General features: G+C 38.3%; 1 protein-coding gene across 2 annotated transcripts in view; it reads right to left on the bottom strand.

Annotated features, from left to right (window-relative positions):
• LAMA2 (laminin subunit alpha 2) overlaps positions 1-21,033 on the bottom strand; it is a 519,987-nt gene that overhangs the window by 275,983 nt on the left and 222,971 nt on the right. For both annotated transcript variants that reach the window (XM_080664727.1, XM_080664728.1), the window contains exons 11-12: positions 13,111-13,251; positions 10,331-10,501 (exon numbers count right to left, since the gene is read on the bottom strand). In XM_080664727.1, the coding sequence (XP_080520853.1) occupies positions 10,331-10,501; positions 13,111-13,251 (312 nt within the window). The remainder of the gene's footprint in view (positions 1-10,330; positions 10,502-13,110; positions 13,252-21,033) is intronic.

Genomic DNA, 21,033 nt, shown 5'->3' with positions numbered 1-21,033 from the left:
ATCTATTTATTGATTTTTTTTTCTTCTTCCTTCCTTCCTTCCTCCCTCCCTTCTTTCTTTTTTTCTTGTGTATGGGGAACCTTTCTAAAATTTCAATTGGATAATGTCTGACCTCAAATTAGGCCCAGTTGGGATTAGTAATGATAACTAATTATTATTTATCAGGGACTGTCTTGAATGCTGTATATTCATTAATTCAATTAATCCCCATGATAACTCTGTGAAGTGGGATTAGTATTGAAGCATGGGGAGCAGGGAGCAGATCTCCCCCTTGCAGGTTCTTGCCTCATGAAGTTTGAAGAATAAAATTCAAGGACTAAAAGGATGTGTTCATAAAAGGGTGTAAATTTATTGGAAGCAAATTCAGACTCCCACGTAGGGAGAGGATTCCAAGGGGGTAACCCACTAAGCCCCTTTTTCTAAGGTTTATAAATGCTGTAGTTCTTTGTGTCTTCATGCTCCCTTCCAATTGGATCCCTTCCCCATTTTATGATCCTATGTGTGTTTTTTTTTTTTTTTTTATTGGTCACTCTTTTGCAGAATATCAGCTTCAAAGTCCAAACCCACATGGTGCCCCCCTTTTTCTCTCCCCCTTATCTTGTAACATTCCTCTATCTCCTGTGAAAATCTGTTTCCCTCTTTCTGCCATCTGTCCATGTTTCTCTATCCTCTGTGAAAGTTTGCTTTCCTCTCCCCTTATCCTGTGGGACCTTGCTATTCTTTGCGAATGCATGCCTTCGGGCGGCTCCAAGCCCTCACCTATGCATTCCTCCCCCATGGACTCTCTTTATTCCCAAGACTCCCACAACCTGCTATTTTATCTCTAAAATTCCTTTCAGTATTATCTCCACATTACACATGAGGAAACAGTGGCACAGGAAAACTAAGTTACCATACTATAATCACATAGCTATTGTCTATGAGAAATAAGTCAACACAATTCCCTGTTTCTGTGTTAAACAATACTGGGAGCAAGCATAGATTTCAACCCCTATTTTTAACAATTATAAAAATGTAGTTTGAGCAAAGCTGGTTCTTGGACTGTGATCTGTGTAAACTAGCTTATATATAGACTAGTTGCTTGTTCTTCAATAACCGATCCAAGACTTTTTCCTTATTCTTGGGACATATACAAGGCTATGGTATTCATAAGTTCTGCCTAATTGCTTGCAATGCAAGATCTGCATTAAAATCACCCAACCTTTCCTCTAAAACCCATGAGTAGCTTCCCCTGATCTTGACTTTCCAAGACACTACTAAGACTCTGTCAAGGTGGCTGGTGTTCCGCTTATTGAAGTAAATTCATAAACTTAGTTTGCTTGGTCAATAGGCTATTTCAAGAATATATTTGGTAGCTGACATCTGTCTAATACTTATGAGGAAATAAAAGATTATATTTTATTGTAAATACAATGAGTAACTCTTTATCCTCTAATTCTCCTCAAATAAAAATTGTACAACTATAGCAGAATAGGAAAGTTGATATCAAACTTCAGTAAGTACTTAGATAAATAATTTTGACATTTTCTTAAAACAAAAAAATCAAACACTAAAGCACTTGTGTGATTCTCAAACCAATAATCTTTACAAAAGTTCTGTACTTATAAAAAGAAGTCTCTGAGTGTCTCCCCCAATCCTCTGGAATTTAACAGGATTAAATTAATTCATTAAATGCACTTGCTTGTATATTACAAATTCAATGTAAGAAAATATTTTTATTCTTAAATTTTACTCAATCAGGAGACCAAGTTATCTCAGAATGATGTAGCCAGGAAGGAGTGAGATGTCACATGGTGAGTACTTTGGGTGTGAGCACACAATGCATGAGGAGGTCTTGCTTCTTTGGAAATAGCTGTAAATATATTCATCTGAGTAAAACAATCATCTGTGTCTAGTCATGCATGCTCTCTGCTCTCCTGGCTGTCACTGCTGTCGATCCGGAGTTGAGAGGTAATGGCCTCATGATTCAAGGAAACTGCTGAAGTGTGTACTTAGGCTTCAGTTGGAGAGATGGGTTCATTTATCTTCATAATAAGCTATTACCATCGAGAGGTCACAACTCATTGAAGAGACAGTCAGTCTAATTGGCTCAATTCCATTAGCTTTTGACATGCCTCAAGGAGATAAGCACTCTTTTGCAGGTAATTTTCAATCACCCAACAAACTATCTGTTTAATAATTCATCACATTTTTGATTGAGGTCTTATCACATAGCTCCTTCTTCCATGTGGCAAATGTCAGATTTTAGATCCAGGTAATAGAAGGAGGGCTTCAGAAAAAAATAAGGTGAGAGAGCATTTGCTTTGACTCAAATGCTACTGTTGGAAGTGGTGAGAAGACCTCAGGAAGAAACATTTAAGCTTTATGCTTCCCCAACAGGACCTGTTGACAATAATAAAATTTCCTGAAACTATCAGGAAAGAGTATTATTGGTATCCTTGTGATAAGTTATGCATGCCAACCAATTTTTAGCTTGTAAGACTGGAGTACTTCCTAATTATCGAGTAATCACATGAAGCAATGATTTTTACAATGAAGTCTAGACTAGGAAAGTTTGTGATAGCTTATAATAGATTAAAATAAAAATAAAGGCTGTTCTAGTTAAAATATCTTATTCTACAAAGTTGATAATATTCTGTTCTTGAGAGAATGAGTAGATAGTCTCTGAGGCAAACTCACAATTCAAATGTTAGCTGTTACTCTAAATAGCTAAATAACCGAATAACTACAAATTTATATTATTTTTCTTCACTATTTTTTACACAAATGCTTCTAGGCTTAGTTAATCATATACCTTGGATCATTCCATATTTATATACCAAGAATGTTTCTTATTGATTTATAGTTTTATAGAGTTAGATTGCATGTATATACCCCAAACTCAGTCTCTCAATGATAGATATTTTTGCAGCTATCACAAACATTTATGAATGAATAACTTTGCATTTTACATATTTATTTGTACCTGTAGGATAAGTTCCCAGAAGAAAAATATGTAATCAGATGTGTATTTGTAACTTTGATTTCTAAATTGGTTTTCTTGGATTGCATCAAAGTATATCCCCACTACAACATGTAAGGATCTTTGTATTTTTAAAGCCTTAGTAATGGTATGCTATCCATTTTGTTGACTTTCCTAGGATAGATTACAAATGATTTCTCGGTGTTATCATATTAAGAGGCGGATCGAACATCATTTCATATATTGAAGAGCCATTGTATTTTCTGTGAAGGGCTCATTCATATGTGTTGTCCATTTTTCTGTTGGACAGTTGGCCTTTATCTCATCCATTTCAATAACCTCTTTAGGTACTAGAGAGATTAGCCTTTCATTTGCTATTAATTATAACAACAACTAAACATATGGGATTTTAAAAGAATTGATATTTTATTATGTATATTTGTTTTCTAGGGCTGCCAAGACAAAGTACCACAAACTGAGTGTCATAAGCAACAGAAAGTCATTGCCTCACAGTTCTCGAGGCTACGAGTGTGAAACCGAAGTGTTGGCAGTGGTGGTTCCATCTGGGGCCGTGAGAAGAGGAATTGCTTAAGTCTGTCCTTGGCTTGTAGATGGCCTTCTTCATGAAAACATGGCATTCTTCCTAACATCGTCTCCCAACTGTCACTTTCTATAAGGACACCAGTCGTATTAGGTTGGTCTCCACCTTCATGACCTCATTTTTAACTTGCTACATTATAGCTGCAGGGTATTGCTTATGTTTATTATGTTTATGAAATGGACTTCTCCAATCAGTTGCTGAAGGGCAGAAATCTCAAATTCCTTTAGACACCAGGTCTTCAGTGAAGCAGGAGCAGTGAAATACTTATCACATCATTTGCTTGGAAAGACATGAAGCAGCTGCAAGATAAAGTGCAAAACACTCCGCAGGTTTCTCAAAAACTAGCTAACTGATTTAATTTCTTTACGTTTCTGCAAAGCTACTATTTAAGTCATTTACTCTACTTACTTGCTAAAATTAACTCTCTGTGATTGTCCGGTTGCTCTGTCAGATAGCAATAAATAGGCAGGGGACAAAGTATTCTTTGATAAATGCCTTTTATTGACATGAGATTATCTACAATATAAATTACCACAGCACACAACTACAGAAATTCACAAAGCAATAGACATTTATTGAACAGCGTCTGTGTGCTAAGGGCATTTGGAGAATTCTGAACATTGTTGGGGGGAATGCTGGAATTCTCCTTTTGCCGATAAGAAAAGTAACACTCAACAAAATTATGGAATGTGTCCAAGATCATAAAACTAATAAGCTAGCAATCCAGCATTTAAATCATATCTGTAAAAGGCATAAGGACCAAAACAGCAAAAATAAATGACCAGGGCCTCCCCTTGCATAAATAATGACTTTCAATCAATTCTAATGAAGATAATGTATTAGCTTGCTAGTTCATGATCAAGGTGTCAAAAGACTGGTCCCCTCTGAGGGCTGTGAGGAAGGGTGTTTGCCAGGCTTCTTCCTTGGCTGTAGCTGGCTATCTTTGTCTGTGTCTTCAGGCTCTATGGCCCCCAGACCTCCCTGTGTCCCATTCTTCCCTACCACCTCGTTCTTTCCCCACTATTAACAATTTAAAAACAAACAAACCAAAGCCAGCACATGAAGAATGCTCTGGCTACGATAGGTACCGCCCCCTAAACTATAGTTGGCAATTCTGATCTATTGCAAGGGACAGAGGCCTGAATATTGGAGGTTTGTCTCAACAAGGACTTGGGCTAGTGCATGAGAACCAGCAATACATGGGTTCCCTAAGATGATCTACACATGGAACATGACTGTAAACGGTTACTGAAAAGAATATAGAAAAAAAGTGTTACATTAAGATTTGTTTGAAACTCTTTTAAGTTGGTGCTGGTTTTGCTTTCTTCAGTTTTGAGGTAAGGAATAGGGGTTATAGAAGGAAGGCTTTTTAATCCTCTTGTTATGGCATAATCTTCCTTTTTATAATTTCAAAGAAAATTTAATACAAAAGCACCTGACATGCTATTTGAGCTTGGATGTTTTGTTACTCATTCAATAACTACTGTGTTAAGCCCTAGACCCAAAGACATGACCAGTCTGAGGTCCTGTGTTAGGTGGCAATCTGTAGAGAAAGCATTATTATTTAGCATTTTTTTATTCTCTTAATTTCTTTATGTTTCTTTTTTTAGGAACAAATTTCTATCTGGTATCTTATTCCCTTAACTGAAAAAGCTTTCTACATTTCTTCTAGTGTAGATGTGCTGATGAAAAAGTATCTCAGTGTTTATTTCTCTAACGTAAAAACTCTTTGTTTTGCCTTCATTTTTTCAAAGATATTTTGGCCTAGTAAAGAATTCTAGACTGATAGTATTTTTCTGTGTGTTGCTGTTTTCTTTATCCCCACCTTAAACATATTTTAAAATATCACTGTACTGTGTTTGAGCTTGCATCACGTTTGACAAGAATCTTCTTTCTTCTTCAGTACGCCTATGTCTCTTTTTTCTCTGATGCTTTTAGGGTTGTCTCTTTATCTCTATCTACCACTGCATGTTTTCTTCCTTTCTTTCTTTCTTTTTTTTTCTTCCTTTCTTTTAAATTATTTGATTTTGATGTACTTTGGCTGAGTTTCTTATCTGTTTTATTGATTAATTTTTTTTTCCTGGTTATGGTTCTTATGCCCCTGCTTGTTTACATGCCTAGTAATTTTTTATTTGATGCCCAACTTGATGCTTTTTACATATTTGGGTGCTGGATTTTATTGAAATTAGTTAAGTAGTAACAGGCTTTGCTCTGACATGCAGTTCATAACTACAGTCAATAAATGAGTTCTTGGGTATTTTGTTTGTTTTTAATAAGTATATTTTCTCATTTACCCCAAACAAATCATTTGGATTATTCTAGGCAACAGATCTTTTTCTTGGTTTTACTCCTTTACCAAATCATTCTTGATGAGATCTGATTCATGGAATAGAAATTAATTTAGTTTATTTATTCTATTTACTTTTATGGCCATTTACTTTTATGCCATTCTCCACAGACATGACACCTTAATTAATCCAAGTCTTAAATTGGCAGAAGTTAAAGATGGGAAAAGAGGCTTTGACTTCTACTTTTATATAATTTTGAGGAATGTGAAAGAAAGAAGTCGTAAGTACAATTTCTGCTGCTAAAAGGAGTGTGGATCATGCTTGTTAGTGAATTATTTATTTATTTATTTTTAAAATATATTTTTATTTCAGAGAGGGTGGGAGAGGGAGAGATGAGAGAGAGATGAAAGATGAGAGAGAGAACATTAATGATGAGAATTATCGACCAGCTGCCTCCTGCATGCCCCCTACTGGGGATAGAGCCCACCACCCGGGCATGTGCCCTGACCAGGAATCAAACCTGGACATCCTGGTTCATAGGTCAACACTCACCACAGTGACCGGGCCAGTTGTTTATTTTTTTTAAGCCACGATTGAAATCATCTTCCAGCTTCCACATAAATCCCAACTCAAGAGTCCTTTCTGAGCAACATTATTAAAACCATTTTTGTTGTTGTTAAATAAGTAGCACCAATCACAACGTATGTTTAAGCTCCTTTTATGTGATAAGAGCTACCTTGTCCTGTAAACCTCAAACATCAGTCTCCTTCAAACCCACAGCTTTAATTTCAGATCTGAGAGGTAGAACTGAAAGTCAAGCAAGCACAACAAAGATTACTTTCAGAAGCCAGATGCTGTTTTGTCAGCAGACTCCCAATGTGCACTTTAAGTTAGGCTACAGGTATATTTGGCAACTACATGACATACTTTAAAAGCTTCTTTAAACTGGAAACAGGAGAAGACAACACAATGTTGTGGGAAATAAGCATTGTTTCATAAAGAACAAATCACATAGGATGAATTTAATAATGCTCAGAGACAGCATTTCAGACCTTAATGGTGAGGCAGGAACAGCAGACAGGCCACGCCAGATTCTCTGGGAACTTTATAGATGGGCTGAGAATTGCTTTTGGAAGCTGCGCTATTTCAGACCACTAGGGTAACCTAAGCGATTATTGTAATGTTCCAATTGCACTTGGTTTACTAAAGCAGTAAATTATCCCAACTCCGAAGTACCAAACTGTGTCTGAATAGCTGAAGCCTGTAGCAAACCAGCAGGACTCTGTCCTCCAGCTCCTTCCATCCCCGCCTGGTTCCATGCTTAAACCAATGCCCTAAAACCAAGCACTGATATTTGCCAAGCATTTTGAAAATGAAGTGCTGCCTAGTACAGCCCTGTGGGTACCTGACTTCTTTCGCTTTGACTATCTAGGATGAAGGGAGAAAATTAGCCCTTGATTGTGCCAATGGTGCTAAAGATTCACTCACATATGAGAAGAAAACACACATTGTGTCAAGATTGCTACTGGGGAATTAACTCATAGTTAAGATCATGTAAAGTGTTTAAAAGGGTAGTATAAAACTTTGCTAAGTTTTGCTAGGTCTCATCTATTATCCACGTACACACATATTCACTTATGGATTCCTCATTACTCCAAAGACAACTGCAGTCAATAAAAATGTTTCTTAGGACAAAAAGTATTCTTTTGGTAAACAGCCTACTGTTCTTGAGTTTTATTACAATCAGACGGACCTCTGTGCTAGCAAAGTGTATCCCATGTCAGAGAGGTGTTTTATTTGGGGTTAGGTTCCTTAAAAAAGGAAGGCTGGCCTGTGGCATCTGCATTACCATAGAACATGCACAGCACGGCACGGCCCCTTTCTGTTGTAAGGAGCCTTATGACCAAGTGACTGACTTGAAAAATGTTTGGAAACTGGCTATATAAATATTTAGGAAATGCTAATAGCATCTCCTAAATATTGTTCCGACTTAGGAATTAACACTAAAAAGGCGGAGGAGGAATTATGTACCCACAGCCTCTTGGTCATGGATGTAAACGAATTTCAGCATCTAAGCAGATGCACTAGTTCCTTGATAGACTATTTCTGTCAGATTCTGGCAAAGGCTCTGATTCGAACAGCAATTACTGGTAAAGAATTTCGCCTCAACTATTTAGAAAAGTGGCTTTATTGAATTTACAAACAAGTCCCTACAATTTTCCATTTCCTTAGCAAGATATTAAATCAACCAAGCTAAGCATGTCATCATGACTATAATTTACGTGATCCGACATGACAGTTAAGATGTACTGTGGTAATTTGTGAGAGCTTGCAGTATTATTGGTAGTATCAAAAATTTATATGGTTCAGTTATTAAGGCAAATTGTTTCATTCATACTGAGATATCTGACAGGAAACCACCGAGGGCTTCCACATTACATTTAAAAACTGCCTTCCATATTCAAACAATTTGCACACCCTGTTACCATTATTTTGTTCATTGAATGGAGACTGAAGCACAGGCAAGCACAGCTTTTTGATGTGAAAATGATCTGCAGGGGAACATGAAGTGCTTCATTGTGGGTGGTTATAAGCAACAGTTCAGCCAGGATAAGGAAAGTTATCTTTGGGAACCAACAACTATGAACAGGATGTCCAAGTTCTTTGCTCTGATGCTATTTAATATCCTATTTGCTTGCTTTCCTTCTGTCAGTTTGATTTTCAGCCAAGAGAAAGAAAAAGCATATGACCAAGGAAGAAATTATCGAAAATATGGTAAAGAGTATTCTATTATAAGCTACCCTAAAATAAACTTCAATATAGCAAGAAAAATAAGACCTTTGAAACCCATCCAATTTTGACCCAAGGCTCTTTTCTAAAACTCCTCAAAGCAGGAAAAACAAAAAACCACCTGACAGTTTATTTTTGGCAAATTTAAGCTGTAGGCATTCACATCTCATGTGCTATTCTATTCTTATTGGGAATACAGGAGGTTCCTAAGTAGAATGGGATAGAATGACTTCTTATTGTAATGGGCCTTGTAAATAAATGTTTAATTAGGTTTTTATTGCAGCTGTAGAATTTTGTGCAACATATACTGTCTCTTTTAAAATACATATTCACTGAAAACACTTTAATCATTTACACAATTTTCACAATAGCATTTTGAAGCCTGTTAAAAATAAGAAAACTGGCCACGAGTTAAAATTTCTTCAATCTGTGAAAACCACTAATTCCCATTCACAAAGGAACATCTGAACTGCTATTAAATTTTTCTGTCTCAATACTCACATGCCGTGGTGAGAGAACCACTAACTATAAATATATTTTTACTTGTTTAACCAGCGAAGATGCCTTCAAAAGTGACACTATGTTCTTAAAGGGAAAAACTAGCCTTAAGTAGCATCCATTTGCTAAGAGATGCGATCAGGTTAATTTTAATATCAGATGACAAGATATTAACTTTCACAGAACCAGCAAGTACTCACATGTAGAATCCGTATACCAAAATTTGTTTGCCACGAATTATTGTGCAAAATAAAATGATAAAAGCCAAGACACCTGTCTAGCTAGAGTTAATCCACATCTGGGGAAAAAACAAAACACGAAAAACAGTGCTGCCCTTCTGAGGCTCCTAGATTTGTTGATCTGTGTATGTCTGTCTTTGTGTGTGAGTGGGCTTTAAAACACACATGTGCTTTCAATCTGGCACTTCCTATAGAGCAGCGCTCTGTCTGAGCTCTGGGAAATATGCTGTTTACATAAGCTTCATGGCAAGCATTACATTAGTTATGTAATAAATTTCATTTCCCATTAACATTCATACCAGATAGAAAAAGGAGCTCTCTTGAATGTCAGTTTTGAAATGAAGTAGAAACAGATGAGGAAAACTTCAGTAAGTACCCCACCATAGACAACTCATGAAAAACATCTATTGCAAGTAAATCCAACATGGTTTCTTCCAATGTCTATAATTTTTTTTGCAGACATATTCTCGAGCCCTCATTAATTTATTTGTTGATTAAAAAATTTATATAGGATGTCAGCTATGTGAAGTTGTGAACTAGGGATGCCATGGCCCATGGAACATGGGAAAACGTCAAATTCAAGCTGATTTAGTTGTTTCAGGCAATCTAACACAGTATATGTTTGATATGCTTATCTTTTTTTTTTATATATTTTATTGATTTTTTACAGAGAGGAAGGAAGAGGGATAGATAGTCAGAAACATCGATGAGAGAGAAACATCGATCAGCTGCCTCTTGCACACCTCCTACTGGGGATGTGCCCGCAACCAAGTTACATGCCCTTGACCGGAATCGAACCTGGGACCTTTCAGTCCGCAGGCTGACGCTCTATCCACTGAGCCAAACCGGTTTTGGCATGCTTATCTTTTTTTAAACAAATACTAAATAAAGCCCATTCCTTTGTTGATCTGTTAAAGCAAAGTAGGGAGAAGCAAGCAGCATATGGACTTACCTTGTTTCCTAGATATGGGGCTGGTGCGCTCCAGAAGTAGTCCTGGGCCAGGGCGCGGCGGGCCTCCCCGCTGCTGATGCTGATATGATGAGGTGGCTGCAGGTCCTGCTGGGGAGCCACTCGAACGTGGCCAGAGATGTCAGTCAGATACCAGCCACTCATGTCTTTTATCTTAAACAAAAACACACAACCATCATTACTTAGGAAGAATAAAATCCATCCACTTCTGCTCTCTTTTCTATTCCTGTAAAGTCCATGTATTTGGAAATCAAAAAACAGAAACTATACAAGTTTACAAAAATATGAGTGTTTTCAATATCACTAAACTTATATGTACTCATAGATTCCAATTTTTTTCTTTATGTTTCTAGGATTTTGGATGGTACTTATTACATAAAAATCTGTTTTCATTGATTCAATGCTTTTAAAAAAAATCATGATTCCAAATACCTTTCTTAAAAATAGAAATTCATTCAAAATTATACAATGGTTATAATGTTATATTAATATCAAGTAATCTGACTTTGAATTTTATATTTTTCACTCTACTAGTAATTTCCTATTGTTTATGGAATAAATTATTTTAAAAGGTGTCGTCTACGCATTTGTGAAGCTGAGGAAGAATAAAATTTGCAAGTGTCTGAAAGATGGTTTTTCATTCAGTATTTCCTCTCTTCCCATTTATTTAAATTTCAATGCTGAGACTTAAAAACATTTTAATCCACCAGCTTAGCTTGTTGCTATGGCCACAGCTCAGAATATTGTACCTACTCCTTCCCAGGGCGTCTGAAGTACTACGGGAACCCAGGGCTTAGATCCTTGGCCCAGAAAAGGAAGAAGCCTTAAAGAAGGACTTAGGGAACCCATGATGATTTATTTGCTTTTCCATCTTGATACTCCGGCCAGGGGTGGGCATACAGTTGAGATTGTAATTTAAATTGTCGTGTCAGGATAAAACACTGGCTTCTGAGGTTTACAGCGACCAGAGGCCCACTAGACCTGTGTGAGCGGCTTGGTATTGGGGTGATAAACAGCATAATGGTAAAAGTTATTGCGGATGAAATATATTTTTTAATTTCTTTATGTGGAAGTCATTTGATTCTGTATCTCCCAGAGCTGTGGAATTGCTGGGACTACTCTGGTCGAAAGAGAAAGAGAGACTAGGTAAAAACTTACTAACTAGCTAGACCAGTGGTCGGCAAACTGCGGCTTGTGAGCCGCGGTTTGCCGCTCTGTTGTCTAATGAGTTTGCCGACCACTGACCTAGACTCTCAATTCCAATAATTACAGGCTGTTGTTGTTCCTTGTGATTAAGCCCCTATCCAGTGGTCGGCAAACTCATTAGTCAATAGAGCGGCAAACCGCGGCTCGCGAGCCGCATGTGGCTCGCGAGCCGCAGTTTGCCGACCACTGAGCTAGACAATAAGATATATATTACTTTCTTTTCTTCCTTTCCAACACCACCCTCCAGAAATTCTATGACAGCTCAGTGAGATTCAGAGGAAGTTCTCCCCAGATGACTCTTTGAACTGAAAATATCCCTGCACCTGGTTTCTGAAGACCCAGGCTGAGTACCTCCCCTGCTCCTCTGCTAACTATACAATTTTGATATGATAATGGAGCTGTTAAGAAGTGGGGGGCAAGGGTACTAGAATCAAAAGGAGGAAGTTAGACTAGATTTCCATTTGCTGTTGGTTCTATGTATTCTGCTCCAGAAGCAATGCATTTGATAAAGTATGTACAGGTCCAATTTTAGACATGAGAGAATAATCAGAAACTGCTCATAATATTTCAGACTTGACTTAAAAGCAATATAGGCAGAAAAAAAATAAACAATAGTTATATTGAGGATTAGTTAGCTGATTAAAGTTGAAAGGAAGGAAGATAGTTTATTGTAATAGTGATGTTGGTAAAACACAACTCTCATCATGCTTCTGCTAAAATTTTTCATGACTCTCTGAGTATAAGACCCCAACTTCTTCAGCATGCCCAGCCCTGGATGACCGGCATAGTTTCTCATCCCCCTCTTGGCTGCTCTTTCTCTAGCCTGTTTCCTGCTATTCTGTACTCAAGAGTGGCTGCACAGGCTATTTGAAATCCCTGAAGGCCCCAATTTTCCTTTCATACCTCTTCTATAAGGAGACAGGTCAGAGTGGAAAAGGCAGTGGGGAGTAAGGTAGGCACTGGAGGAAGGAAGGCAAACATGTTTACATTTGTGGTAGAGGAAGAAAATTCCAGTGACTACTGAAGAGGCAATAATTTGAAATTTTAAAAATCGACTAAGGATAAATGTATTGTTCAAACTTAGTGACCCCCTTTTAACAATGAAAGGGCCCATGCACCATCAAATAGTAACCAAAGGTTGGTGGGTAATATGCATTTTATAAAGAAGCAATAAAGCAACATATAACTTATCAAAAATATTGGTGAATGAATAATATAATTCTTCATATCCCAATCGGATGCTTTCTCTGTTGAATCACGTTCCCTTGGGCTAGAACAACATTAATTTCACTACTGCTTCACATATTAATCATGGACACTGCAAAGGCTAGTGTTTATTTATTCTAAGAAGTTCGCATCTATACACTATTACAAAAAAAAAATTTAAAGGATTTGATAAAAATACGCAAATAGCATTGAAAGAAAATTACATCACTTCTGTATAATAACTTTAGAAGTTCACAGTAAGAAAAAATAATCATTTCATACAAAAAGAACAACAACAATATTCAGAAGGCCTGTGGAACAGCATACAGAATGAAAAGGCTGCTGCTTACGTTGCCGTAGGTCCAATAGGAACTTTGACATCTGTTGGAAACCCCTGAACAGAAACACTCATCACATCCTTTTTGATTATTCTCTTGCAAATTGAAGAAGCCAGATTTGCAGCGGCTGCAGTCTCCTCCTTCAACATTTTCCTATAAATAGAAAGGTGTGTTAGAAACAGAGGTGCCCTTTAAACTTAAGAACTATCTCTCTTTCCCTAACTGGTTTGGCTCAGTGGACAGAGTGTCGGCCTGCGGACTCAAGGGTCCCAAGTTCGACTCCTGTCAAGGGCATGTACCTTGGTTGCGGGCACATCCCCAGTAGTGGGTGTGCAGGAGGCAGCTGAATCGATGTTTCTCTCTCATTGATGTTTCTAACTCTCTATCCCTCTCCTTTCCTCTCTGTAAAAAAATTAATAAAATATATTTTAAAAAAACTGTCTCTTTAAGAAAAATATAAGCTGTATATTCTTCATTTTACTGCTCAAAAACCTTTTAAAATATAATGATATATTTTTATATCTGTTTGAAAACTCCTTATTAAACTATATCTTTTCTAATTGCACAGATGGGAAAGAATTTTGGACACTAATCTGCTGTAGTAAAAGTTACAATTTTATCTTCCTGAATGTCATGAACGTGCAGTAAATACTATGATAAATACAGCAATTAGTTAAACTGACTAAAATCCGTTTGGTTCTTTATTGTCCATTGTTGAACTACTTTGTCTTAGAACACATGATATGTGACAAAATTAAAGGCATTAAAATAATACATGGATGTATAACACAACATTGATATTTTACAGGTGATAAAATGCTTTTCACATTATATACTAAAAGTACATACATTTAAAGAAACATAAGAACATGACAGGTAGAGAATTGGGGCAAACAGTCATAGTATTACCCTGGTGAGAAGAAGTAGAAAAGGAGGAAAGTTTTCCCTACTTAATTTTCACAGTGTTTCCTTTAATACCATGGTATATAGCCACTTAATCATATGGTAATATTATGGGGAAAAAGAATTCTCATTTGGTGACTGCTCTCCCAAATGGTTTCATTAATCCTAGTCCCAGTATACTGAGAACTTATCTGTTTATAGGTGGGACTATACTGTGAACTCAGCCTAGGGAAAGCTATGAGATGAAAAACTGGGAAGGGTGCAATCTTTCAATTTAAAGAGTGGTTAAACTGACTAATAACTTCTAAATGAAGGTTCCTTCTTTCCAGGAAACAGATTCTTAATATCCCTTATACATGCATTTGCTCCACATTTTTCCTCTTCGTTGAATTCCCTTATTACCTCAATTTGGAAACTTTCCTTTTCCTTAGAGAACTTCTCACTCAACTGTTTTCATAGCCCTTTATACACTGCTCTATTAGAACTACAGAAAAAGCATAGCTATTTCTTCTCAGATCACTCTCTCCAGCTATCCTATATAATAAAAGCCTAATATGCTAAGTGTGCAGTCCACTGGTTGGCCATTCAACCAATCAAAGCATACTATGCTAATGATATGCTAAGGCTGCTATGACATGCACTGACCACCAGGAGGCAGACAGTTGACCTGTCAACCAGTCGCTATGATGTGCACTGACCACTAGGGTGCAGACGCTCCAACCGGTAGGTTAGCTTGCTGCAGGGGTCCAGCCGATCGGGACTGAGCGAGATGGGCTGGACACACCCTGGAGCCCTCCCATGGTTCCTCTCCGGCTGGCCAACCTCCCACATTTCTCCCCAGCCCCGAGCATGCATCGGTGGGTCCCTTGGCCTGGCCTGTATCCCCTTGCAATCCGGGACCCCTCGGAGGGTTTCAGAGAGTGGGTTTCGGCCCAATCCCACAGGGGGAGCACCACTCAGCCAGAAGCTGGGCTATGGCTGGCGAGCGCAGCGGCAGTGGCAGGAGGCTCTCTCGCCTCTGCCGTAGTGCTAAGGATGTCCGACTGCTGGCTTAGGCCCACAGCCGGCAGTCGGACATCCCCTGAGGGCTCCTGGACTGCGAGAGGGTGCAGGCCGGGCTGAGGGACCCCCCCCCCCCCACTGAGTGCACGAATTTCGTGCACTGGGCCTCTAGTATACCATAATCTGTTCAAAGGTAGAAACCCTATCCTATTTATCTCTGAGTACCAGGAAATGGTAGTGCTCCTGGTAGAATACTGAACACCAGCTTAATAAATTTTTATTAAGTTTAAATTAATCTTTTAGTGGTTGTGTTTTTCATGCATAGTAATATGTTATGCACATAGTGGATGTTTAATAAACATATTTGATAATGGAGAAACCAAGATGGCGGCATAGGTAAGCACCTAAACTGCTGCCTCGCACAACAATTTCAAAACTACAACTAAAGACAGAACGGACACCATACAGAACCACAGGAAAGCTGGCTGAGTGAAAATTCTACAACTAGAAGGAAAGAGAAAAGCTCTCAGAGAATTGGAGGTACGGCAAAGGGTCTTTGTGCGTGCAGAGGGAAGGGCGGCTGAGAGCCTGGCTAACTTTCTCTGGTGGAAGGGGGAAGGAAGCCCCTGACCACACTGAACCACAGTTCTGACTGCACTGAACCCAAGTCTCGGGCGAAACCCCGTGGACCCAGGCTCATACAGGGGGAGTCTGGACTGTCAGGTAGAGAGAAAGGCACCTGGAGACTTGGAGACCCGGGGGAGACCTGGGGGAGCCTCGGCGTGCGCCAGTGTGCACAAAGGCTGTGGAGGTTGCCATAGGCTTTCCCTAGCAGAGGGGAGTGGGAAGCTCCTGACTGCACTGAACCCCAGTTCCAGGTGAGCCCCTGGGGACCCACGCTCTTGTGGGGGAAATCTGGATACTCGGGTGGAAACTCGGGAGCCGGGGAAGGCAGAGGTCTGAAGGTGCTCGTGTGCGCGCGCGCCAGGGCAAGGCTGACTGGAAGCCAAGACTGTCTGCTCTGCCCTGAGACTCCACCCTATCCAAGCTGAGCACAGAGGCTATTGCAATTTGGCAAGTCTAATCCTATAAGGCTGTCTCCAGCACCGAACTTCTCCCAGCGTAGACACAGCTGATCCTTACAGCCAACTGGCCTGGAGGTCAATTCCTCCCAGTGATACCAACAACAATCAAGACTTAACTACAACAAGGCTGTACACACGGTCCACAAAGGGGTGTACCAAGAGTGTCCACCTCAGGTTAACTGGGGAGGCCGACCCACTGGGCCATATAGGAAACCTAGCACACAAATCTACCCTACCAACTCAGGGAAGCAGTGAAAATGCGGCATCAAAGAAACAGATCACAAACAAAAGAAATGGAGGAAAACAAACGACTGGATATAGAATTCAAAACCACGGTTATAAGGCTTTTCAAGGATATTCTAGAAAAGGCCAATAAATATAACGAGACCCTCGAAGATATGAAAAAGGACCAACTAGAAATTAAACATACACTGACTGAAATAAAAAATATTATACAGAGACCCAACAACAGACTAGAGGAACACAAGAATCAAGTCAAAGAATTGAAATAAAAAGAAGCAAAAAACACTCAACCGAAAAAGCAAAAAGCAAAAAAAAAAAAAATCCAAAAAGTTGAAGATAGTGTAAGAAGACTCTGGGACAACTTCAAGCATACCAACATCAGAATTATGTGGGTGCCAGAAGAAGAGAGAGAGCAAGATACTGAAAACCTATTTGAAGAAATAATGACTGAAAACTTCCCCCACCTGGTGAAAGAAATAGACTTACAAGTCCAGGAAGCACACAGAACCCCAAACAAAAGGAATCCAAAGAGGACCACACCAAGACACATCATAATTAAAATGCCAAGAGCAAAAGACAAAGAGAGAATATTAAAAGCAGCAAGAGAAAAACAGTTAGTTACCTACAAGGGAGCACCCATACTATTAGCTGATTTCTCAACAGAAACTATGCAGGCCAGATGGGAGTGGCAAGAAATTTTCAAAGTGATGAATAGCAAGAACCTACAACCAAGATTACTCTACCCAGCAAAGCTATCATTCAGAATTGAAGGGCAGATAAGCTTCACAGATAAGAAAAAGCTAAAGGAGTTCATTACAACCAAACCAGTATTATATGAAATGCTGGAAGGTATTCTTAAAAAGAGGAAGAAGAAAAAAGTAAAGATAAAAATTATGAACAACAAATACATATCTATGAACAAGTGAACCTAAAAATCAAGTGAACTAAAAACCTGAGGAACAGAATAATCTGGTGAATATAATAGAATCAGGGGCATAGAAAGGGAGTGGACTGATAATTCTCAGGGGGAGAGGGGGATGGGGGGGTTCAAAAAGAGAGTGGACAAAAATCATACACCTATGGATGAGGACAGTGTGGGGAGGTAAGGGCAGAAGGTGGGGTGGGAACCGGGTGGAAGAGAGCTATGGGGGGAAAAGGAGAAACAATTGTAATAATCTGAATAAAGATTTATTTAAAAAATATTTGATAATAAACCAAGATTGGGCAGAAGATAGGGATGATAAAGTCTGATAACATAAGACCAAAAATAAAAGAGGCAAGAATAACATGAAAAAAGAGATAAATATATAAGAATAAGCAAATAAAGAGGTTCTCCTTACATCCGAGAGAATAATTTATTTGAAATTAACTTTTGGACTCTTAATTTCTATGACCCACTTACAACCTCAACCACCGCTACACTGCTGGAGCCTAAACAAAGGGTGTCTCTGGATCTGTTTCACGTGTCAAACTTTAGCATCCTGACATGTGCACAAATTCATTTATTGCCATTGAAATTCTTGCTAGTTCTTCCTTATAAGGCAGATTTCAGATATTTTGAGATAATAGATGTCAGCAAAACTAATCAAACTAATTTCAGACCTGTGGTGACAAGTAAATCCCCAAAGCCCTGAAGTTGAAAGCATCTTCAGAAGAGTACACAGGCAGGGAAGATGAAACATATTTATAATTCTAATTTAGCTTAGCCCGTTGAGGACACAGTACAGCTGTTTTGTACACTGTGTTCTTATGTTTTTGGTCTAATGTACCTTTCATTTACTCTAATTTGAAAGCTTTAATACCATCTTTCTGAAATTCAGACTGAGTTCAACAACAAGACATTTTTGGACAGTAGTTACATTTTCCTTAGCCCCATTTTAGCCTGGCAATATGAGCTTGAAAAAATTATGATTAAATAATTGCAACATTCAATTGCATCTAATGGATTGAAGTAACACCTTAGGGTAGGAATTCTAGGAACTGTAAAGAATGGTAGGACAAGGTCTCTGTATTTAAAAGCCAACATCTAGAGTTGGATAAAAAAGTACACTCATAATCAACTGTAATGCAAGGTGGGCCATGATAAGTGCATCTCAGAAATAAATTAAATTAGGGAAAAACAGAGGAGAAGAGACTAATGCCTGCTATGAAGGCTTGAGAAGGCTTTATGACAAAACCTTAAAACATGGTTAATGAATTCAATCTGTAGCAGGAGATAGAATGAGAGAGCCATGCTAGCAAAGATATTGAAATAATGTAAATATTAGAAGATTTATTCATTATTTCTTTTTTTCATAACACATGTATTAAATATTTCCTATGTGCTAGAAACTTCACTTGGAACTTGCGTTCCAGGGGCTCTGACCTCACATAGTGAACCTTTAAGGTACCCTAAGAGATTTGGCTTTTTTCCCCTTAGCAATTGGTAAATCATTAAAGATTATTCAGCAGGAGATAAATCAACAGAACTATACTTGAGATACTTAAGTTGATGGTAGTGAGTAAAATGTCCATGAAATGTGGGACACTGGAACAAGGAAAACTTTCATTACCACATGGTGCAGGAAAGGGTTAATGCAGCAGGCTTGAACTGCTCAAACCCTCACAATCCAAACTGAAAGACTGTCCCTTGACCAGTTCCTAGAAGGTAACCTAGAATATCCTGCCTGAAAAGAGTGTCTTTTTATACCTGGGGCCAGGGGTCATAGCAGATATTTTATGCAAACAATGTGATTTATGATGAATGTCTGAGGTCTTGGCCACATTGAATAAGTTTGACCTCCGAGGGGTTTGGAGACTTAATAGTTAAGGTCAATCATAACAGTGCTCCGTATCTACCTGACTAATCCCCAGCCCCCCAAAACACACACACACACACACACACACACACACACACACACACACACACACCTCTGGACACCAGACTTGGGTGGGTTTCCTTGGTTGGCAACACTTCACATATGTAACCACACATTGCCGCTGGGAGAACTAAGCACTCTCTGTACCACTAGTATTCTACTAGGACAGGATAAATGAAGTTTGCTCTTGGCCTCTCCTGGACTCTTCCCTATACACCATTTGCCTTTGCTGATTTTAATCTGTATCTTTACACTTAATAAAGCAAAACTATGAATATAACAGCTTTTCAAAGTTCTCTAAGTCTTTCCAGTGAATCACTGAAAACTAGTGTGGACTTGGGGACCCCCAACACACCATGGTGAAGATAACAGGATGCCTGTACATAGGTATACAAACGACAATCTTTGAGCCAAAATATTTTAGACCCTGTTAAAAGTCCTCAAGCTAATCCTATTCTACCTTCCCATACCCTATTCACTGCACCCCTCTTCACAAGTAATCATCAACTCATAAGATTTGTTATAGACCTCATAACCTCAAATACAATTGCAAAGCATGTCAGCTAAAAGTCACAACATTAAGTCTCTAGATTCCTACTTTTTCAGTCCTGAGTCTATACCATATTTTTTCTTTAGTGAGTGGCAGCTCCTAATCAGATTGAGAGACTCATTCAATTGAAAAGTGCTTGGTCCTTTTTTTCCTCAGGCTCTACCACAGACAAACATTAAGCCAAAACTAAATAGCAAATATGGTGGATGTAGTACCTACTTATATATCTGTTTTTATGCCCTAGTTAAAGTGCCTTTTGAAGCTGGTAGGAAAGTGAAAATCTGCTTAGCTCATTCAATCCCTGCTTCTGGACATGTCTCAACATTTATAGAATTAATTAGTTATATCAGGTTCAGTTTCCTATTTCATTTTCCAACCTCCCTGAAGAGAATATATATCAAAGCAATTTCTTATTTTAGGATTGTGTTTCCAAAATTTCTTTGAAAAAGTAGTAGTTTTAAAACAGTGATTACTAGATAACATTACACTTTGATAATATATTTGAGATGTTTTAGAGTGGCACAATTCAAACACAAAAGCATAGCAGTCAGGATTTTTATTGCACATTCAGAGAAACAAAGGTTTCCCACCTAGTTTGCTAATGACTTTGGCAGCTTGGGTATCAATTCTTTTTATGGATTCCCAGGTGGATAATTGCTTTTTCAAAACTTCTCTGTGACTCATCAACAACTGTCATCCATGAAACATCCCCAGATTTTGTTCATGATTCACTCTTGGAAAATCCTCTTGATACAAGGATTTAAATTTGCAAGGGTGAACCTTCTGCTTTATGGGTAGGTTCTTTGAGCAATTTCCTTTGGTATCAATGTCAAATTATTAGTAAATGTTTTTTCCATTATTTTTCACAGTTCCTTTATTCTCTATTATTATTCATTCATCAAATCACAGCTGAGCTACTAATACGAGGCATTATAGGAGATGCCAGAGAGAATATGAAAATGTCCTCAAGAGGATTGTACAAAAGGAAGTGCAAGTATAGGTAAATAAGGATAATACAAGGCAGAAGGAAGTCATTGAGTACATGCTTTGTTATCTAACACCAAATTCATCACCACAGTCCCCCATTCCTCTCAAGGAAAAATAAAACAAAGGCCATAAGGTTGAAAGAAAAAGATGTATCCCAAGGGTTAGTAATAAAATAGGCTGCTGCAGCATTATTCTCTCCAATTGTAATTTTCCAGATGTAAGAATGCCTAACAGAGGTCATTTGCTAACATACATAAATAAATAAATACATACAGTAAGATGATCATTTCTGCACCGTTTTTTTTTT

The sequence above is a fragment of the Plecotus auritus genome (assembly GCF_963455305.1).
Source record: "Plecotus auritus genome assembly, chromosome: 4".
Lineage (NCBI taxonomy): Eukaryota > Metazoa > Chordata > Mammalia > Chiroptera > Vespertilionidae > Plecotus > Plecotus auritus.
Note: the sequence above shows the minus strand (reverse complement) of the source record. Positions and strands in the feature narration are given on the sequence as shown.